The following is a 21,888-nucleotide window of genomic DNA, read 5'->3' on the forward strand; positions in this document are numbered from 1 at the left end:
GATGACTCTTACAAGGAAGCAGTTGACTTGTTGAAGGTCACTAATGGTAATATAGAACAAAGTAGGTTGGATCTAGTGAATATCATTGTTAATTTAAAATCTCCAGATCACACTTACAAAGGTTTACAGCAGTTTAGGGTTAAACTGGAGAGCACTCTCAAAACTTAAAGTAATAAATGTAATCTGAAGGAATCAGACTGGTTATTGAGTGCCATGGTACAGAATAAATTAAACTATAAAACAATTGAATGACTCTCGAACAAATATCACAAGAGTTATTTTGGTCTGGAGGAAATAAGACTAGGTCTACAAGAATTAATTGTTCAGTTGCAGACCAGCCAACTAACTCATTTTAAAGATGCAACACAATAATTCTGAGGTATCTGTCAAGTTTCACAAAGGGAAAAATTATCCCAGTGGTAATAATCAAAATTCATTTCCTAAAAACAGTTGCATAGGTGCATATCAAGTAGCAAGAATCAGAAATAATGATTCTCCACAAGGTAAGAAGAATAAGTACCCTTCTAAGAGTAGCCCAGTTAATAAGAAACCAGTCAGAGAAAAGAGAGATTGTCTTTTCTGCAAGGGTACTCATTTTTCTCAGAATTGCAATGCATACAATTCAAGGAATGATAAAGTTGAAAGATTGGAGGAACTTGACAGATATATCAGGTGTTTAGGTAATCACAATGTAAAGGATTATCAAGCCAAATTAAACAACTGTTATCAATGTCACAAAGGAAGACACCATATAGTCATGTGTAAAGGTCTATATGATAATGTTGATAATAATGATAATGTTGACAATCCTGACACAACAGTAGCTAATGTAAAAATTGCTGCTAATGTTAATAATGATGTTTTTGCTGAAGTAGCCTTACCTGTGTTACAGGTAAAAATTGATGATAAAAGGCATAAATAAAAAAAATGTAAATGCATTATTAGACCAGGGATCCCAGCGTACTTTCATAAAACGTAAATGTCTTGATGGAATGAAAGTACAGATGGGAGATCCCACAACTTTAAAATTATCTGGTTTTCTCTCGGATAAAAGTGCTCAATTGTTTGACACTGTTTATTTAACTGTCAGGTTGGGCAATGAGATAAAACGTGTTAATGCAGTAATTGTAGATAGACTTCCAGAGAAATTATCTACAGTAGGGCTTAGTAAAGCTACAGAAAGACTTTCACATATTGTAAATTAAGCACCTTCTGGGGTAAGTGATGATTCTGTAGGCCCAATAAATATTTTGATAGGTAGTGACTATTATGCCTCCTTTGTAAAGGGTATGGTAAAGAAATGTGGTGTCACCCTTTTGAAGACTGCAGGAGGCCATGTAATGTATGGTAGGATTCCTCATGATAACAATTCATGACTAGAGGAAACTACAAACACCATAACTGTGTGTCTTACTCATGAAGTTGTGCCCCAGTATAATTCTTCCATAGAGGATGGTGTTGAGCCAGTGCATAAATTGTGGGAATTAGACAGCATTGGAATAAATGTAAATGGAGAAAGTCCAGACGATTCTTTTACTCAGGAGCAATACCTGAGAGATGTAAAATTTGAATCTGGACAATACTCGGTACGACTTCCGTGGAGACTGAACCATCCAGAATTGCCCACTAATTGCAGAAAGGCATATGGACAGTTAAAAGCTCAGCTCCGCGAACTGAGTAAGACACCAGAATTGTTAACTGCCTATAATGATATAATTGCTGAGCAGTTAATTAATAAATTTATAGAAGAGGTACCTCCAGAGCAATCCAAAATTTATGGTCACTGTTTGCCACATCATGGAGTGAAGAAGGATTCTAAGACCACTCCTCTGAGAATTGTGTTTAATTGTAGTGCCAGGAGTAACAAAAATGTACCTAGTTTAAATGACTGTTTGATGACAGGTCCGTCGTTGACGGAAAAATTAGGAGATATTTTATTAAATTTCAGGGTGAAGAATTATGCCTTTATGGCTGACATAAGCAAAGCTTTCCTAAGAGTGGGTTTACAATTGGCTGACCAGGATTATACCCGCTTCTTATGGCCTGAGAATCCTATTGACCCACTTAGCCCTCTGAAAACCTTTCGCTTTAGGAGCATATCATTTGGTGCTACATCCAGTCCATTCCTACTTCACACCTTAAGCATATGGAAAGTCCAATGAGTAAAGTAATGAGCAAACAATTTTATGTGGACAATTTCCTGGGTGTGACTTATGGAGAGGCTAATATAATAAGGCAAGTGCAAATATGCCACTGAGGGAGTGGAATAGTAATTCGTCCAAATTAAAGGACAAAATAAGTAAAGATTTCCCTGGAGATGAAGTGCCAAAATGTAGTAATGTATTGGGTTTAACTTGGGATACTGAGAGAGATTTGTTAATGTTAAAACCTAATAATTACAGTATGCCCAATAAATTAACTAAAAGAGTTTTGCTTGATGAAGTTTCCAAATGTTTTGATCCACTAGGTTTAGTGTCACCCCTTACTATAAGAGGGAAATTATTAATACAGGAAGCATGGAAACTTAAATGTGCTTGGGATGAAATTCTACCTGAGGAATTCATTAACAGGTGGGATGAATTAATTGGTGATTATAAAAAAATTCCAATGTTGGAGTTCCCACATCATGTGGCCAATCCAAATGGGAAAAATGTACTCCATATTTTTTGTGATGCTTCAAAATTGGCATATGGAGCAGTTGCTTACCTTCAATGTAATAGTGTTATTTCTCTTGTTATGTCTAAGGCTAAAGTGTCTCCAATTAAATCATGTACCTTACCTCAGTTGGAATTAACAGCCATTTATGTAGGTGTCAAATTAGCTAATTATATAAGAAATAAGTTGCAGGAGATAAATATTAGCGACACTGTAATTTGGTCTGATAATGAGGTATCCTTACAATGGATTCGTAATGGAAACAGTAAAATTGTGTACATACAAAACAGAGCCACTGAAATTAATCAGATGCAAGAGAAGTATAATAGTTTGGGTCAGCATATGTTAACATTTAATCATATACCTGGTGAGGAGAATCCAGCTGAATTCTTGTCTCGAGGTTTACCTTATGCTAAATTTGTAAATGCTGTATCATGGTTTAAAGGACCGAGCTGGTTGGTAAATAAAGCTAATTGGCCTGTACAAAAGGCGTATATTGCTCCTGTTGAAATTACTGTGACCACTGCTCCAATAGCTTGTCCTTCCTTTTGTCATTGATATAAATAGGTATTCTTCTTTACCCAAACTAATCAATGTAACTAAGTTGGTGTTTAAATTTCTAAACAAGATGAATATTTCATTTAAGTTTTCACATCCTCTTGAATATTATATAAAGAGGGTACAGGAGGAAATCTATGGAAATGAGATTGAATTGATGATGGAAAGAAAAATTGTGAAAGGTTCCATAATAGAGAAATTGGGGCTGTATTTAGGAAACAGTGTAATTAGGTGCAGAGGTAGGTTGCAAAATGCTGAATTGGGTGATTATGCTAAACACCCTATCTTACTGCCCAAAACTCATCATCTAACAAATTTAACTGTGCTAAATGCCCATAAAAATGTAATGCATGGTGGGGTACAAGATACCTTAAATTGCATTAGGGAAACTTTCTGGATTCCACAAGGACGGCAAATTGTAAAAAGGGTGATTAAATCTTGTGTAATATGTCGCCGTGCGGATGCCAGTTCCTATATGTACCCAGGTCCTTCACCATTGACAAAGGAGCGTGTACAATTAGTGAAATGATTTGATGTAACAGGTGTAGACTACAGTGGTCCAATCATTTTAACAGGTACATCAGATGGCATTCCACTGAAAGTGTATGTTTGTTTGTTTACCTGTACTGCTATTAGGGCAGTTCATTTAGAAGTGGCACAGGACTTGTCTGCAGAACAGTTTATACAGCTGTTCCGAAAATTTGCAGCTAGGAGTTCCTGTCCGAGGTTCATGATTTCGGATAATGCCACAAATTTTGTAGCAGGTGCTCAACACTTGATAGAATTAAATAATAGTAACGATGTTCAATCTCTGTTAACCCAGCGAGGGTGTACCTGGAAATTTATTACTCCTAGAGCCCTTTGGCAGGGGGGGCTGTACAAAAGACTGATAGGCACAGTGAAGAGGTGTCTCTGTAAAGTACTACACCGGAAGAGAATTAATTTGGAAGAATTCCGTGCAGTGTTAGAGGAGGCTGAAAACCGTATAAATAATAGGCGTCTCTCGTACATGAGTGATACACCTGATGCAAATGTATTAACACCTTTTCACCTAATATGTGGAAGGAAATTGGAAGCTGCCCCTGTTTATAGAGATAATCTGGAAGAAAGTGATGAAGATTACAATGATGCGGCAGTGTTGTGTGATAAATTTAAAATGTTAAATGAAGTAATTGATCATTGGTCTAATGTGTGTGGCATAAGGAATATCTTCTTATACTACGTGAACACTTTTATGGTGTGACAGAGGCAGTAAATCGACAGAACATTCAACCAGGTGACATTGTGTTGATTGATACTGAACAACATCGAACATTGTGGCCTACGAGCAAAGTATTGACATTGTACCCAGATGCACAAGGTGTTGTCAGGAATATGAAAGTGTTGTGTCATGGCCAGGAAAGTTTATGCACAATTAATAAATTGATTCCCTTGGAATTAGGTGTTCAATCAAACGTAAATGAAAATCTGAGGGAAAGCGGCACGAGTGATATGGAAGATAATGCTGACCAAGTGATGCCGGAAAATGAAATCATAGTAAGACCTACTAGGAGAACAGCCACTCAAGCCAGAACTGGCTGGAATCATCTCCTAAAGGAAGGAGTAATTTGAGTCATTTAGCAACGAACTCTGGTCGGCCGCAGTGTGGAAAATACTGTATATATTTTCCAGAAATACAGTAGTTATATGTAAATAGATGGCCATACTGTATTTAAAAGAAGTATGTTATAAAAAATGGGAAACCCGGTGCCTGCACAGAGGAGTCTTGCCATTGTTTATTTTGAATTGAACAGAACGTTAGTGTAATGGGAAGAATTTTTCGTGCTCTAGAGGTTAAAATTGGGCTGACACCTCTCAAATAGGAGACAAAATTGTTGGATGTGCATTCCTGCATAATTTGAGTATCAGGTGACAGGACAGGACAACTCCAGGAACCTTAGATAAGCTGTCTAATTTATGTTTAAATTCTGGCCAGTAAATTTTTCATAAATGTAGGCAAAAGGGGGGGTCCTGTACATGACACATTAATCTCCAGTCAAATTGGTGAGTGATATTAAGATTTTTTCCTTCTGTTATGTAAATGTGTGTATATATAATCCTTTTTTAATATTAATATACAGTCCACAAATTTATATATTTACCAGCATTCCTGGTGATACATATTTCATTTGTAAGTAATAGGTCCAGAGCAACTTGTGGATAAGACAGTGGTAGGTATCGAAGGGGGACATTTTTTGCAACCTAGGTATCCCAAATTTCTACTTGTCTAACTGATAAATAATAATTATCTTTGTTCATTTACTGTTATGTACATAATGATACATTCAGATAAATGTAATTTTCCACAAGCATAGTGGCTCATTACATACCTTCATTTACAACCTTCTAACTAATGAAATAGCTGGAAGGTTGTCACAGAACCTTCCAGAACAGTTAATATGCCTGTTAATATGTCAGTTAATATGCCTCTGTGAATTCTGATATTCAAGCTTTTTTATAATAACTAGGCTATTTGTAATTTTAATGCCGTTCCTATGATTATTATCTACTATCATCTGCTATTATTATTATTATATTATCATCATTATTATATTATTACAACAACCTGATTCATTAAACCACTAAATTAGTTGCAATCACCATGTTGCAACCACCTATGTATATCTTGTGTACCTTGTACCACTGTACCTAGACAGGTTAGGAGCTCAATAGGTCACTGTATTTTTTTGGGGTATCCCAGGATGATTATTCATTCGCTGCCTGGATGAGGTAGAGTGCGGTTGTGCTTTGCACCGCTCTACTGTTTTCCCAGATGAGCTACTCAGACAATAATATGGCACTAGGTGTGCGCCGGAGAGTGAATACTGTGGGCATTGAACTCATTAGTTGGGCTTTAACGCCTACGTCAGTCGATGCGTTATTGCCCAAAATTATAAGAGAGACATACGGCATCAGAGACGAGGATTTGTATGGAGTGGCACTGAATGGTGTTTACAGAATATTCGTGAAGGTGCTAATTGCTCAAGTGTACTAGGCGTTGGTGGATCGTTACCAAGATGTCAGCATTAATAATTATCCCTTTACCAGGCCGTGCCTCATATTTGAGCAGATGCAACAATTGCAACCTATATTGTGACAGTATATGTAATTCTAAGACATATTTATTTGTGATCATTTTTTGAGTTTATTTATTTTTGGGCCATAAGATGCCCTTTTTGGCCGCATCAAATATGAGGCACTCCCCGACAATGGTTAAACTGTAGGTGACAGATCAGGCATCAAATTTGATGCAAGCCTGACAAAGGCATTTGTCTAAAAGAATCATAACAGCTTCTATAACTGATAATTAAAGGCATAAATTTACATTTAAGGTTTAGTCATAAACAACTTGGGTAAACAAAAGGCACAGAAACTTGATTTCAATAAATTTAACACATTTTTAGTAATTGACATTTTATAAAAAATTGAAAAAAATGTTACAAAAATATTATCAGAGGAATTTAAGCATGTTGATGCTTATGGAATTCCAGGAAACAATTCCTCATTGAATTTAGACATAAATTAACCTTGCAGAAGGAACAAGCAAAGGAAAAGTAGGTCCTCTTGTTCTTGGTGTTGCAATGTTTACATGAAAGCCTCTTTGCAGAAACTCGCCAGTGTGTTTGTGTTTCATCAAATATTGTATCATGAGGCCTTTTTCTATGCCAATTGGGAATGTCATCAAGTGAAGAAGACCGTGAAGTTGAACAACTTGGAGATCTCAGGCTCCTTGGGATTCCATTGACTTTCTTGCAGAATGGGAGATGGAAAACCGAAATTCCTTGAGATTCATGCATTTCTCTTTCAAAGCACCACAGTCACGCCTGTACAACAACCAGCCATTGACACAACAAAGATCAATGATATATCCAAAGAGCCTCATGTACCAGCGTTTTGCTTTGAGTGGAGACTTGTAGAGATGCACCAACATATCATTCTTATCTATGCCCCCATATGGGCATTATAATTCTTTATCACTGCAGGACAGTCAACTTCCACCTTTTGTTTGAGCTCCTTGCTGTACCTCTTTATCTTTGCCACTGGGTTGATGCCAATATCATTAGTCAGTAAAGTAACAACCTTACTGTCTTTCCAACGTACAGCAAGGACACCATCCAATGAACAGTAATCCATAGCACTCCTTTTCACCTTTGTTTTTTCCATGTCATTGACAGACATAAGTGGTGGTTTTCCAATTCTGCTGTCCCTTGCAGTGCCTGTGTACCTGCAATTGAATGTAGCATGCAGATATTTCACTAGAGGCAAACTGGTAAAGAAGTTATCTGCATAAATTGCACTGGTCTTTGTGTGGTCCATAGTCTTTGCAAGGCAAATAACAACCTTGGAACTTATAGGCATTTTCTTCTCCTCCTCTGTGTTGGTACCTCATGTTCGTAGTCAAGTAATGGAGTATTTGTTATGTCAAGTTTGCTCCAGGTGGCATTAGTGTTGTTGACAGTTGTTTCATCTACCTCAACCTCGTCATCCTTAACTGCTTGTTTTCGTACATTTCTTCGTTTTACATTAACTTGCCCACTTCTCTTAGACAAATCTTCATGTTCATCTTCACTTGAAGAAGAAGCTTCTGCCGGTGGCTCATAATCATCTGCAGAATCCACTTCCTCATTAGGGTCACTGTCATCATGTAACTCTGGCATGATGTAATCCCTTCTTCTTTGAGCCCTTGATCCATAAAACACATTTGTGTTCAACTGAAATGAACAGAAAACACAAAATGAGCATTCCATATGAGCAAATTTGATAAATTTACAAGGTAAAATTACTCATATATTAATGAATTTGATTCAGCATGCAATTGTTAGCTATCAGTGACAAAGACAGTCTAATTATGATATGTTAATCCATGATATATGATACCTTCATTGGCACATTTCTTATCACCATTGTCAGGCCGGGCCTCAATATTGATACAAAAACAGTAAGTGATAATCTACCATTGTCAGGCCGGGCCTCAATATTGATACCAAAAAGGTAAACAAAACTTCAAGTGCATTTATTTGTTACTTCTCAATGCCTCAGGCAATTCATTTGCATCTCAAAATGAGGTTCAAACATTCAATAATACACTGGAAACACATTCAGAAGCTTACCGACATTCTGGAGTGGTGTAAATTGGTGAAATATCAGGAGAGTGAGGGTCGAAATGCTGCTCCTTCAACAAGTCAAGCAGTACTTTACACTCGAGGAGCTCCCAGCCAATAGCAGAGGACAATACCCAAGTGTCGCCACCTTCAAGCTCCGCCCAGAAGGTGTGTGATTGGCTGGATTGAGACAAGAAGTCTCTGGGAGCATATGCTTTGTGTCTATGGCACCATGAAAACCATACTTTTGGTGCCTCAATATTGAGGCACCGCGCGGTAAAGGGTAACGTAACACCAGCATTGAGGGTCAGGTTGACGGATGTATCAAGACATTATTCGTGGGTCAAGCTCCGCAAGGTGCCTTTTGAACTGATGAAGCAGATATTAGAAATGTTTTCGAAAAATATGGGACTGTACATCTAGCCCAACCTGGTATATTGGTAAAAGGAGCTTATGGAGGATTTCCTGAGGGTACTTTCAATCTCAAGATGACGGTGAAACATCCTATACCCTCGTATGTATATCTCGAGGAGTTTAAAACTCAGGTAATGGTGGCATATGCTGGGCAGAGGCATACGTGCCGACTGTGTGGCGAATATGACCATATGGTGGCAGATTGTGACAAGTGGAATATGGCTCCTCGGAGGGCGAGGGGCAGAGCACCTGCGCATTAGAAAACGATTCCCGAGGAAGAACGGGGACAAGGAGGAGGGAATGGTCGCATGAGTAGTGAAGAGGTGGTGGCTCCTCCTGTGGAATCTGAAGGGGACATGGTGATTCATGAATCACCCAGCCCATTAACAAGTGGGCGCAGAAGTGAAAGCTATGGACGAGGAGTTGGAGACGGTGATACAGGCTATGCTACAGTCTACGAAGGTGGAGAGTCGTGGCGAGCAGGAACCTGGGATCAGGGCAGAAGGAGGTGTGTGCGGGAGGAGGGAGGACCAAATGGCACCTGTGATGGACAGTGTGAGTGCCATGGCAGGACATGGAGGCGAATTAAGGGTGGTAGAGGTGGAGGTCCATTGTGAGGACTCCCAGGACACAGATATGGAGACTGAGGGAGCTACGAGGAAAAGGGTGGCAGCGTCACATTCGGACGATGTTGTGACGACTGCGCAAAAGCCAGGGAAAAAGGCATGGGGTTATGGTACCAAGAGTGACTCTAAGAGAGGGCCACAACACAAGGGGGGGATGGTTGGGAAGGAGGGTGGAGTACGTGGCAAAGGCGATGCTCAGAGGAATGGTCAGAAAGGGAAGAGTCTTGAAATGAGGCGGGGAGGGAAACCTTAAACCGGCCTCAGGTGTGTAACAATAAATATTAATGGTCTCTGTGATGGTGTTAAACGTGAGTGCTTCCGGATGTTTTTGCATAGATACAAGGTTGACGTAGCTTTTGTGCAGGAATACAATTTTAAACTTTGTCGTGAATTAGTGGTGCCTGGGTACCAGGCTTATGTGTTGCCATATGAGCGTTTAAATGGAGGAGTGGGTGTGTTGATCAGGGAGGTGAGCCCATTTGTATTGCACAGGAAAGAGGGGGGAGGGGGCAGAGTATTACATGTGGAAGGATAGTGGATGGGAGAGAGAGTGGCGTTTGTGTGTGTGTATGCCCCAGCAGAAAGTAACGTGAAAGTAAAGACGGATTTTGTGTGGGAGGAACTTGTGTACTTCTTACGCACGTTACCATCTGTGGCGATTGTGGGGAGATTGGAATTGTGTAGTTAAGAGGGTAGACGTGGAACCCAGATGAGCGGGATATTTTTCCTCAGTTTTAGGGGGCCTGTTTAGAGATCTTCAGTTACGTGATGCTTTTGGGGGAGGACTGTGGGAGGTGGAACATACTTTTATAAGGCAGGGATACACGGCTCGTTTGGACAGGATATATTTATCTCAGAAGGTTTAGGTAGAGTCTTTTAAAACTATTGAGATGGTGTCTTCCGATCATAGGGCGGTAACAGTGGAGGTGGGGTGGGATGCTTTGTCTCGTAGGCAGGGAAGCTATTGGAAACTAAATACGATGGTTTTGGGGGATGGGGAGGGAGTGGAAGGTTTTGCAGTATTTTGGGAACAGCTCTGTGCAGAGAGAAGGACTGAGGAGGATGTGGTTGGATTATGGGATAGTGTGGCTAAGGTAAGAATACGTCAGTTTTATGTGAGGGAGGGCAAACGCATTAACCAATTGCGGTATGGTTTGTCAAATTATTTAGAATCTAGATTACGGGATTGTTACACGGGGGAAGCAGTGGCCGGGGTGTACCTCGTGGAGGAAATACAAATGTTGAAGGACAGAATAAAGGATTTGCAAGAAGAGTGTTTTTCAGCGGTATGAGTACAAGCGGGGCTGGACGAGGTACTCTGGGGCGACAAGCCATCAGCTTGCATGTTGCGAGGACAGAAGGTACTACAGCAAACAACTACAGTACCAGGATTGCAAGTCATTTCTTCGCTGGGGGGTTTTCGAGAGGGTCAGGTATTACGGGAAACAATGGGGATGAGTGTGTATGCAGATAGATGGTTTGAGGAGTATGGGAAAAGTAGTGGGGTGGATGGCGAGGTTCTTGGGCAGGTATGTGAGTATGTGCCGTGCAAATTGGGGAGGAGTGATCAGGAGGCATTGGGTGGGGTCATTGAGGAGGAGGAAATATGGAGAGCCCTTATGGACATGAGGAAGGGAAAGGCACCCGGGATAGATGGTTTACCAAGCGAATTTTATGTACAACATTGGGGTCTGCTAAGGGGTTTCCTAGTAAGGTTAATAAATGCTATGAAAGACGGAGGTAAGATAGGAGAATTGCAGGCAATGGCGGTGGTGGTGTTGGTCCTGAAGGGTAAAAAGCAGAGTACCCTTCGGGATTACCGAGCCATTTCGTTGCTTTGTACTGATTATAAGCTGTTCATGAAAATTCTTGGGAATAGGCTTAAATGTGTTGTGGGGAGGGTGGTGTTTGAGTCTCAGTTTGGGTTGCCAGATAGGTCAATGGTTGAGGGCCACGGGATCATAAAGGGGTTCCTGGAGGACATGGAAGGGGGTAGAGGGGCGTTGTTGGCATTGTATTGGCAAGGGGCTTATGACAGGGTGGAAAGAGGGGCTTTGCAGGATATTCTCCTCAGACAGGCGTTTGGCGAAGAAATAGTGGGGTGGGTGGATACGTTGAACTCAGGAGCGAAGGTAAAGGTGCAAATCAATTGGCGTGTGGGGGAGGGAGTCAACATGGAGCAGGGGCTTTGGCAGGGTTGTCCAGTATCACAACTTTTGTTTGCATGTGTTCAGGATCTTTTTTATGGGATGGTGGAGGATCGTCTGAGGAATGGGGGGGGGAGACGGTGTGCAGAAGCCTTGGCCTGGCTTGGTGGGTTATGTTGATGATACAACTATTTTGGTGTGTGAGGAGACACGGTTAGAAGTTTTAGGGAAAGTTGTACATATGTTTGGGAGAGCTACTGGGATCAAGGTAAATCTGGAGCTGGGAGAGTGTGCAGGGAGATTAGAATGAGGATGTGATGTCGTGCAGCGTCGGACTGGAAGTCTAAAAATCTGTGGTGTCATATATGAGGCTGACCTGAGTGCTGCAAGGGTCAATAATTCGAATAGGATGGTGGAACAGGTGCAACGATGTTTGGGAATGCTATGACCTTACCAATTAACCCTTAGGCAACGAGCGATTGTTATCAATGTATTACTATATAGTAAAGTCTGGTTTGTATCGGCAGTATTGCCGTTAACAGGAACGGCGATCACAAGTATTCTTAGAATGGTGTTCAAATTCTTGTGGGGTTCAGGGTGCAACTGGTTGCGAAGGGAGGTAGTGACATTGCCGGTATGTAAGGGAGGGTTGGGTTTGTTGGACTTGAGAAAGCATGTGAAATGTGTGTTCATTAAGAGGGAAGTGTTGTGTGTAGGCGGATGGAGGGGGGACAGCTAGATAAGGTACATGATCACCTACGGAAATGGTATGGGGGAGCGGAAATGAAGGAATGTGAAAAAGTGTTACGTGCCTTAGTGTTAGCCAGGGAACTGGGAAAAGTAAAGGTGTGAACTTGTGTAAATTGTTAGAGGGACATATTGTAGTGCCGGTAGAAGGGATCTACCCCATGTATGCATGGGATGTAATATGGCAAAGATTTAGTAAATTAAGGATACGACTGGAGGGCCCCTAAGGTTATGTATCGTTTCCTACATGGTATTTTGCCAACGGGAACGATGCTCCGAGATAGGAGGGTCATCGAGGGTGGGGCGTGTGGCAGATGCAGTGGGGAAGAGACTGCCTATCATGTTGTCTATTTTTGTGAAGGTTTGGAGTGCATCAGGTTATGGATGAGTATAGTAGTGGCTAGGGTGGGGGGTCATGGTGTGTTGGTATTGAAAGCGTTGAGTCTTGATATGAGTGGGGTGGATGAGGGTGTGGCAATGGGTTTAGCATACATAATCGTGGACTACATATATGTTTTGTGGGGTATGAGGGGGAAGGAGGGTGGGGAAGTGCTGAGAAGGATTTTGGCGGCGACGTTTTATCGAACTTTGGGTCGCAATAGAGACATATATGGGAAAAGGTGGGGTGAGGTTTTTTCCAAAGGTTATAGAGGACTAACAATAGGGAATTTAAGGGCGTTATAACGAGTCTTTAACAGCCGGGGTGAGTATGCTGGTAAAAGGGGGAGAGTCAGGGGTATTCAACGGGCTCACCTCCTCGGGTGTGCAGTGATGGGTGGATGGGTGTGACAGGAGGTACACTTGTGGAACTGGATGTGATGGTGTGAAAGATCTATTTTGTTTAGTTCCCTTGTTGGGGAAGGTATAAATGAAAGTTTAAATATATAGCATTCATAAATATATAATATAAAATATGTAACATGAATTTTTCTTCGGTAGCGAATTATGTCCCGCTTGTATTGTTCTTCAAGTGAATTTTAACCTGAGAGGGTTTTCGTTTCACTATGTTCCTTAAAACATTGAGGTTTTGAAATTTTTGTAACGTGTTCCTGTACCTTTTTTTTTGAAGTAATTACCTATTATGTAATCATGTGTAAATAAGGAGTAGTACCCTAAATTAATATTCATTGTATATTTATTTGTATGCAATACTAGTTAGGCACGTGCTAGAAGGCACAGCGAAAGTCTAGTCTCGTGGAATGTGTGTTAAGTTTTGTTATGTTTGTATGTGGTGTGTTAGTTTAATGTAAGGAGGTTGATATGGTGTTATCTTACTAAAATCAAGATGAAACATTTGGGTAATCTTATTCATGTCATAGCCTTTGATTCTTTTAAAATATTTACATATCCTAGTATTTTGACGATAATGTAGCAGGTGGTGCATTTTCTTGCTTTTTGAAGCGTGAACTTCACGTTATGCAATGTTGTTGTAAGAGCTTGAATTTCATGGTTGTTACATTAATATTGATATTATATATTGTGGGTGTATATTCTTATACTTATAAAGGTGTATGGGTGAATAGGCATGTAATGTTTATATCTGTTTTAGTCTGTAATTTTATCTTTTTGTGTTATTGATGTTCATGCACCACCAACTAATGGTAAATACTCATTAAGTTTTTGATGAGGTCAGGGTATGACCCTAAATTAGGATAATTAATGGTATGTTTCTTAGAACGGTGAATGTAAATATTTAAGGGGGGGGGAGAAGTGTCAGCTGTGGCGACACTGGCAATAATAATTATTGTAAAAGGAGGGGTTTGTAGGATATGTTGTGGATTGTGTATGTGGAAAATTACATTTTATCTGAATGTAACTCATTATGTACATAACAGAAAATGATAACAAAGATAATTATTATTTATCAGTTAGACAAGTAGGAATTTGGGACACTTAGGTAGCAAAAAATGTCCCCCTTCGATACCTACCACTGTCGTATCCACAAGTTGCTCTGGACCTATTAATTAAATGAAATATACATACACCAGGAATACTGGTAAATATATAAATTTGTGGACTGTATATTAAAAATAATAAATGGTTACATATATACACAATTACATAACAGAAGGAAAATATATCTTAATATCACTCACCAATTTGACTGGATATTAAGTTGTATCATACTCAGAAAAACCTCACTAACTAAATTTATGAAAACACTGGCCAGAATTATACACAAATCTAGAGAGCTTATCTGAGGTTCCTGGAGCTGTCTTGTCCAGTCGTCTGATATCTCAAGTTATGCAGGAATGCACATCCACCAATTTCGCCTCCTATTTGAGAGGTGTCAGCACAATTTTAACTTCTAGAGCACGAAAAATTCTTCCCCATTCACCAACGTTTCTAATACAAAATTCAAAACCAAGATGGCGAGTCTCCTCTGCGCAGACGCAGGCTTTCCGTTTTCTATGACATAAATATTATTAAATACAGTATGGCCATCTATTTACATATAAATACTAAATTTCTGGAAAATATACACAGTATTTTCCACAGTGTATCTGGTTGTAATTTGGCCATTATCTATTGTGTTTATTTTCTGTACTGGGATTGTGTAATAGAGGTTATTGTTAATATCCAGTATAGTTTTTAATTTTATTATACTCTTATACATCCTTGTATTTGTTCCATGTTTTAAATAAAAATATAAAAAAAAATCCCAGGATGATCGCATATGAACCCATATACCTACTGCCTTACTACGGATGCTATATTGCTCAGTTATATCGCATAACGATACCTGTATGCAGAAGTATTTTTTTATATATTTTATTCAAAAACGGTGTATACAAAAATACCAAACATCCAAGAAATAATTCGTAATGTTACATTACAGTGGTTCGAACCCATAATAACAATATATAAATTAAAACAAAACATATAACTTAAATCGTGACACAAGGGAACATATAGTTTAACATGTGTTTCACAAAGACGCAGACATAAAACAGATGCTTATGGAAACCTAGAAATGAAACATTATAACAACCCGGATGCAGCATCCCTGTACAAATTGTTACTATAAGAATACAGCACACACTGCACCCCCCCCCCTCCTATACCCAACAGCTGTATCTCTCCATCATAACCAAAACTATAAAATAACATTAATTAACATGGTTGAAAATATAAACATTCTGAAACACGCTTCATACATAACCACATCCCTGCAAAACAGAGGAAATACAAATGCATAAAAACATGTATTACAAACGTACAAAAACCACAATGAATACAGCGGTATACACAGACACAACATACCTCTCCAAACATGTAATTAACACCTACATAACAATACAGCATAGTAAAATACTCTACGTAAACATACCGTCACTTCATAGAAGTACTAAGTATTAATAACTATATATAAAAATTAAAATCCAATAAAATCCAAAAAAAAAAAAAAAACATAAATCAACATATCTTAATACAGAAGCATCCTTAAACACGCTTCATACATAGCCACACCTGCAAGACACATAGCCACACCTGCAAGACACATAGCCACACCTGCAAGACACATAGCCACACCTGCAAGACACATAGCCACACCTGCAAGACACATAGCCACACCTGCAAGACACATAGCCACACCTGCAAGACACATAGCCACACCCCTGCAAGACACATAGCCACACCTGCAAGACACATAGCCACACCCCTGCAAGACACATAGCCACACCTGCAAGACACATAGCCACACACCTGCAAGACACATAGCCACACCTGCAAGACACATAGCCACACACCTGCAAGACACATAGCCACACCTGCAAGACACATAGCCACACCTGCAAGACACATAGCCACACACCTGCAAGACACATAGCCACACACCTGCAAGACACATAGCCACACACCTGCAAGACACATAGCCACACCTGCAAGACACATAGCCACACACCTGCAAGACACATAGCCACACCCCTGCAAGACACATAGCCACACCTGCAAGACACATAGCCACACACCTGCAAGACACATAGCCACACCTGCAAGACACATAGCCACACACCTGCAAGACACATAGCCACACACCTGCAAGACACATAGCCACACACCTGCAAGACACATAGCCACACACCTGCAAGACACATAGACACACCTGCAAGACACATAGCCACACCTGCAAGACACATAGCCACACACCTGCAAGACACATAGCCACACACCTGCAAGACACATAGCCACACACCTGCAAGACACATAGCCACACCTGCAAGACACATAGCCACACCTGCAAGACACATAGCCACACCCCTGCAAGACACATAGCCACACCTGCAAGACACATAGCCACACACCTGCAAGACACATAGCCACACCCCTGCAAGACACATAGCCACACCTGCAAGACACATAGCCACACACCTGCAAGACACATAGCCACACATAGCCACACCCCTGCAAGACACATAGCCACACACCTGCAAGACACATAGCCACACACCTGCAAGACACATAGCCACACACCTGCAAGACACATAGCCACACACCTGCAAGACACATAGCCACACACCTGCAAGACACATAGCCACACACCTGCAAGACACATAGCCACACACCTGCAAGACACATAGCCACACACCTGCAAGACACATAGCCACACACCTGCAAGACACATAGCCACACCTGCAAGACACATAGCCACACACCTGCAAGACACATAGCCACACACCTGCAAGACACATAGCCACACACCTGCAAGACACATAGCCACACACCTGCAAGACACATAGCCACACACCTGCAAGACACATAGCCACACACCTGCAAGACACACCTTCTAGACACATAGCCACACCTGCAAGACACATAGCCACACACCTGCAAGACACATAGCCACACACCTGCAAGACACATAGCCACACACCTGCAAGACACATAGCCACACACCTGCAAGACACATAGCCACACACCTGCAAGACACATAGCCACACACCTGCAAGACACATAGCCACACACCTGCAAGACACATAGCCACACACCTGCAAGACACATAGCCACACCTGCAAGACACATAGCCACACCTGCAAGACACATAGCCACACACCTGCAAGACACATAGCCACACACCTGCAAGACACATAGCCACACCCCTGCAAGACACATAGCCACACACCTGCAAGACACATAGCCACACACCTGCAAGACACATAGCCACACACCTGCAAGACACATAGCCACACACCTGCAAGACACATAGCCACATAGCCACACACCCGCAAGACACATAGCCACACACCTGCAAGACACATAGCCACACACCTGCAAGACACATAGCCACACACCTGCAAGACACATAGCCACACACCTGCAAGACACATAGCAACACCTGCAAGACACATAGCCACACCTGCAAGACACATAGCCACACCTGCAAGACATATACACACCCCTGCAAGACACATAGCCACACACCTGCAAGACACATACACACCCCTGCAAGACACATACACCCCTGCAAGACACATAGCCACACCCCTGCAAGACACATAGCCACACCCCTGCAAGACACATAGCCACACACCTGCAAGACACATAGCCACACACCTGCAAGACACATAGCCACACCCTTCAAGACACATAGCCACACACCTGCAAGACACATAGCCACACCTGCAAGACACATAGCCACACACCTGCAAGACACATACACACCTGCAAGACACATAGCCACACCTGCAAGACACATAGACACATAGCCACACACCTAGCCACACACCTGCAAGACACATACACAAGACACATAGACACAGAGCCACACCCTGCAAGACACATAGCCACACACCTGCAAGACACATAGCCACACCTGCAAGACACATAGCCACACACCTGCAAGACACATAGCCACACACCTGCAAGACACATAGCCACACACCTGCAAGACACATAGCCACACACCTGCAAGACACATAGCCACACACCTGCAAGACACATAGCCACACCTGCAAGACACATAGCCACACACCTGCAAGACACATAGCCACACCTGCAAGACACATAGCCACACCTGCAAGACACATAGCCACACACCTGCAAGACACATAGCCACACCTGCAAGACACATAGCCACACACCTGCAAGACACATAGCCACACCTGACACAAGAGCCACACCTGCAAGACACATAGCCACACACCTGCAAGACACATACACATAGACACATACACACCTGCAAGACACATAGCCACACCTGCAAGACACATAGCCACACACCTGCAAGACACATACACACCTGCAAGACACACACACCTGCAAGACACATAGCCACACACCTGCAAGACACATAGCCACACACCTGCAAGACACATAGCCACACCTGCAAGACACATAGCCACACACCTGCAAGACACATAGCCACACACCTGCAAGACACATAGCCACACACCTGCAAGACACATAGCCACACACCTGCAAGACACATAGCCACACCTGCAAGACACACCTGCAAGACACATAGCCACACCTGCAAGACACATAGCCACACCTGCAAGACACATAGCCACACAAGACACATGCAAGACACATACACACCTGCAAGACACATAGCCACACCTGCAAGACACATAGATACACACCTGCAAGACACATAGCCACACCTGCAAGACACATAGCCACACACCTGCAAGACACATAGCCACACCTGCAAGACACATAGCCACACCCCTGCAAGACACATAGCCACACCCCTGCAAGACACATAGCCACACCCCTGCAAGACACATAGCCACACCCCTGCAAGACACATAGACACACCTGCAAGACACATAGCCACACCCCTGCAAGACACATAGCCACACCCCTGCAAGACACATAGCCACACCCCTGCAAGACACATAGCCACACCCCTGCAAGACACATAGCCACACCCCTGCAAGACACATAGCCACACCCCTGCAAGACACATAGCCACACCCCTGCAAGACACATAGCCACACCCCTGCAAGACACATAGCCACACCCCTGCAAGACACATAGCCACACCCCTGCAAGACACATAGCCACACCCCTGCAAGACACATAGCCACACCCCTGCAAGACACATAGCCACACCCCTGCAAGACACATAGCCACACCCCTGCAAGACACATAGCCACACCCCTGCAAGACACATAGCCACACCCCTGCAAGACACATAGCCACACCCCTGCAAGACACATAGCCACACCCCTGCAAGACACATAGCCACACCCCTGCAAGACACATAGCCACACCCCTGCAAGACACATAGCCACACCCCTGCAAGACACATAGCCACACCCCTGCAAGACACATAGCCACACCCCTGCAAGACACATACCCACACCCCTGCAAGACACATACCTGCAAGACACATAGCCACACCTGCAAGACACATGCAAGACACATAGCCACACCTGCAAGACACATAGCCACCCTGCAAGACACATAGCCACACACCTGCAAGACACATAGCTACCCTGCAAGACACATAGCCACACACCCTGCAAGACACATAGCCACACACCCTGCAAGACACATAGCCACACCTGCAAGACACATACCTGCAAGACACATAGCCACCCTGCAAGACACATAGCCACAGCCACACCCCTGCAAGACACATAGCCACACCCCTGCAAGACACATAGCCACACCCCTGCAAGACACATAGCCACACCCCTGCAAGACACATAGCCACACCCCTGCAAGACACATAGCCACACCCCTGCAAGACACATAGCCACACCCCTGCAAGACACATAGCCACACCCCTGCAAGACACATAGCCACACCCCTGCAAGACACATAGCCACACCCCTGCAAGACACATAGCCACACCCCTGCAAGACACATAGCCACACCCCTGCAAGACACATAGCCACACCCCTGCAAGACACATAGCCACACCCCTGCAAGACACATAGCCACACCCCTGCAAGACACATAGCCACACCCCTGCAAGACACATAGCCACACCCCTGCAAGACACATAGCCACACCCCTGCAAGACACATAGCCACACCCCTGCAAGACACATAGCCACACCCCTGCAAGACACATAGCCACACCCCTGCAAGACACATAGCCACACCCCTGCAAGACACATAGCCACACCCCTGCAAGACACATAGCCACACCCCTGCTAGCCACACCCATGCAAGACACATAGCCACACCCCTGCAAGACACATAGCCACACCCCTGCAAGACACATAGCCACATCCTAGCCACACCCCTGCAAGACACATAGCCACACCCCTGCAAGACACATAGCCCACCCCTGCAAGACACATAGCCACACCCCTGCAAGACACATAGCCACACCCCTGCAAGACACATAGCCACAGCAAGACACACAGACACATACACCTGCCACCCTGCAAGACACATAGCCACACCCCTGCAATACACATAGCCACACCTGCAAGACACATACACACCCTGCAAGACACATACCTGCAAGACACATAGCCACACCCCTGCCACACCACTGCAAGACACATAGCCACACCCCTGCAAGACACATAGCCACACCCCTGCAAGACACATAGCCACACCCCTGCAAGACACATAGCCACACCCCTGCAAGACACATAGACCATACACACACCTGCAAGACACATAGACACAGCCACACACCTTCAAGACACATAGCCACACCTGCAAGACACATAGCCACACAAGCCACAACCTGCAAGACACATAGCCACACCCCTGCAAGACACACACCCTGCAAGACACACACACACCTGCAAGACACATAGCCACACATAGCCACACCTGCAAGACACATAGCAAGACACAGCCACCCTGCATAGACACATAGACACATAGCCACACACCCTGCAAGACACATAGCCACACCCCTGCAAGACACTGCAAGACACATAGCCACACATAGCCACACCCCTGCAAGACACATAGCCACAGCCACACCCTGCAAGACACATAGCCACACCTGCACACATAGCCACTGCAAGACACATAGCCACACCCCTGCAAGACACATAGCCACACCCCTGCAAGACACATAGCCACACCCCTGCAAGACACATAGCCACACCTGCAAGACACATAGCCACACCCCTGCAAGACACATAGCCACACCCTGCAAGACACATAGCCACACCCCTGCAAGACACATAGCCACACCCCTGCAAGACACATAGCCACACCCTGCAAGACACATAGCCACACCCCTGCAAGACACATAGCCACACCCTGCAAGACACATAGCCACACCCCTGCAAGACACATAGCCACACCCCTGCAAGACACATAGCCACACCCCTGCAAGACACATAGCCACACCCTGCAAGACACATAGCCACACATCTGCAAGACACATAGCCACACATCTGCAAGACACATAGCCACACCCTGCAAGACACATAGCCACACCCTGCAAGACACATAGCCACACCCCTGCAAGACACATAGCCACACCCCTGCAAGACACATAGCCACACCCCTGCAAGACACATAGCCACACAAGACACATAGCCACACCCTGCAAGACACATAGCCACACCTGCAAGACACATAGCCACACCCTGCAAGACCCATTGCCACACCCTGCAAGACACATAGCCACACCCCTGCAAGACACATAGCCACACATCTGCAAGACACA

The 21,888-nt window shown here is 43.4% G+C and overlaps 1 protein-coding gene and 1 long non-coding RNA gene across 2 annotated transcripts in view; one reads left to right on the forward strand and one right to left on the reverse strand.

Annotated features, from left to right (window-relative positions):
* The window catches only part of LOC138852558 (uncharacterized), a 470,174-nt gene that overhangs the window by 65,086 nt on the left and 383,200 nt on the right, over positions 1 to 21,888 (forward strand). The gene's annotated exons all lie outside the window — the stretch shown is intronic.
* Positions 7,057 to 8,664, reverse strand: LOC138852586 (uncharacterized). Its single transcript, XM_070084195.1, has 2 exons — positions 8,364 to 8,664; positions 7,057 to 7,964 (listed from the first exon to the last, which is right to left on the reverse strand). Exons 1-2 carry the CDS (start codon positions 8,367 to 8,369, stop codon positions 7,602 to 7,604), a joined length of 369 nt encoding a protein of 122 aa, XP_069940296.1. The 5' UTR covers positions 8,370 to 8,664; the 3' UTR covers positions 7,057 to 7,601.

This window comes from Cherax quadricarinatus, chromosome 11, assembly GCF_038502225.1.
Source record: "Cherax quadricarinatus isolate ZL_2023a chromosome 11, ASM3850222v1, whole genome shotgun sequence".
In the NCBI taxonomy this organism is placed as follows: domain Eukaryota; kingdom Metazoa; phylum Arthropoda; class Malacostraca; order Decapoda; family Parastacidae; genus Cherax; species Cherax quadricarinatus.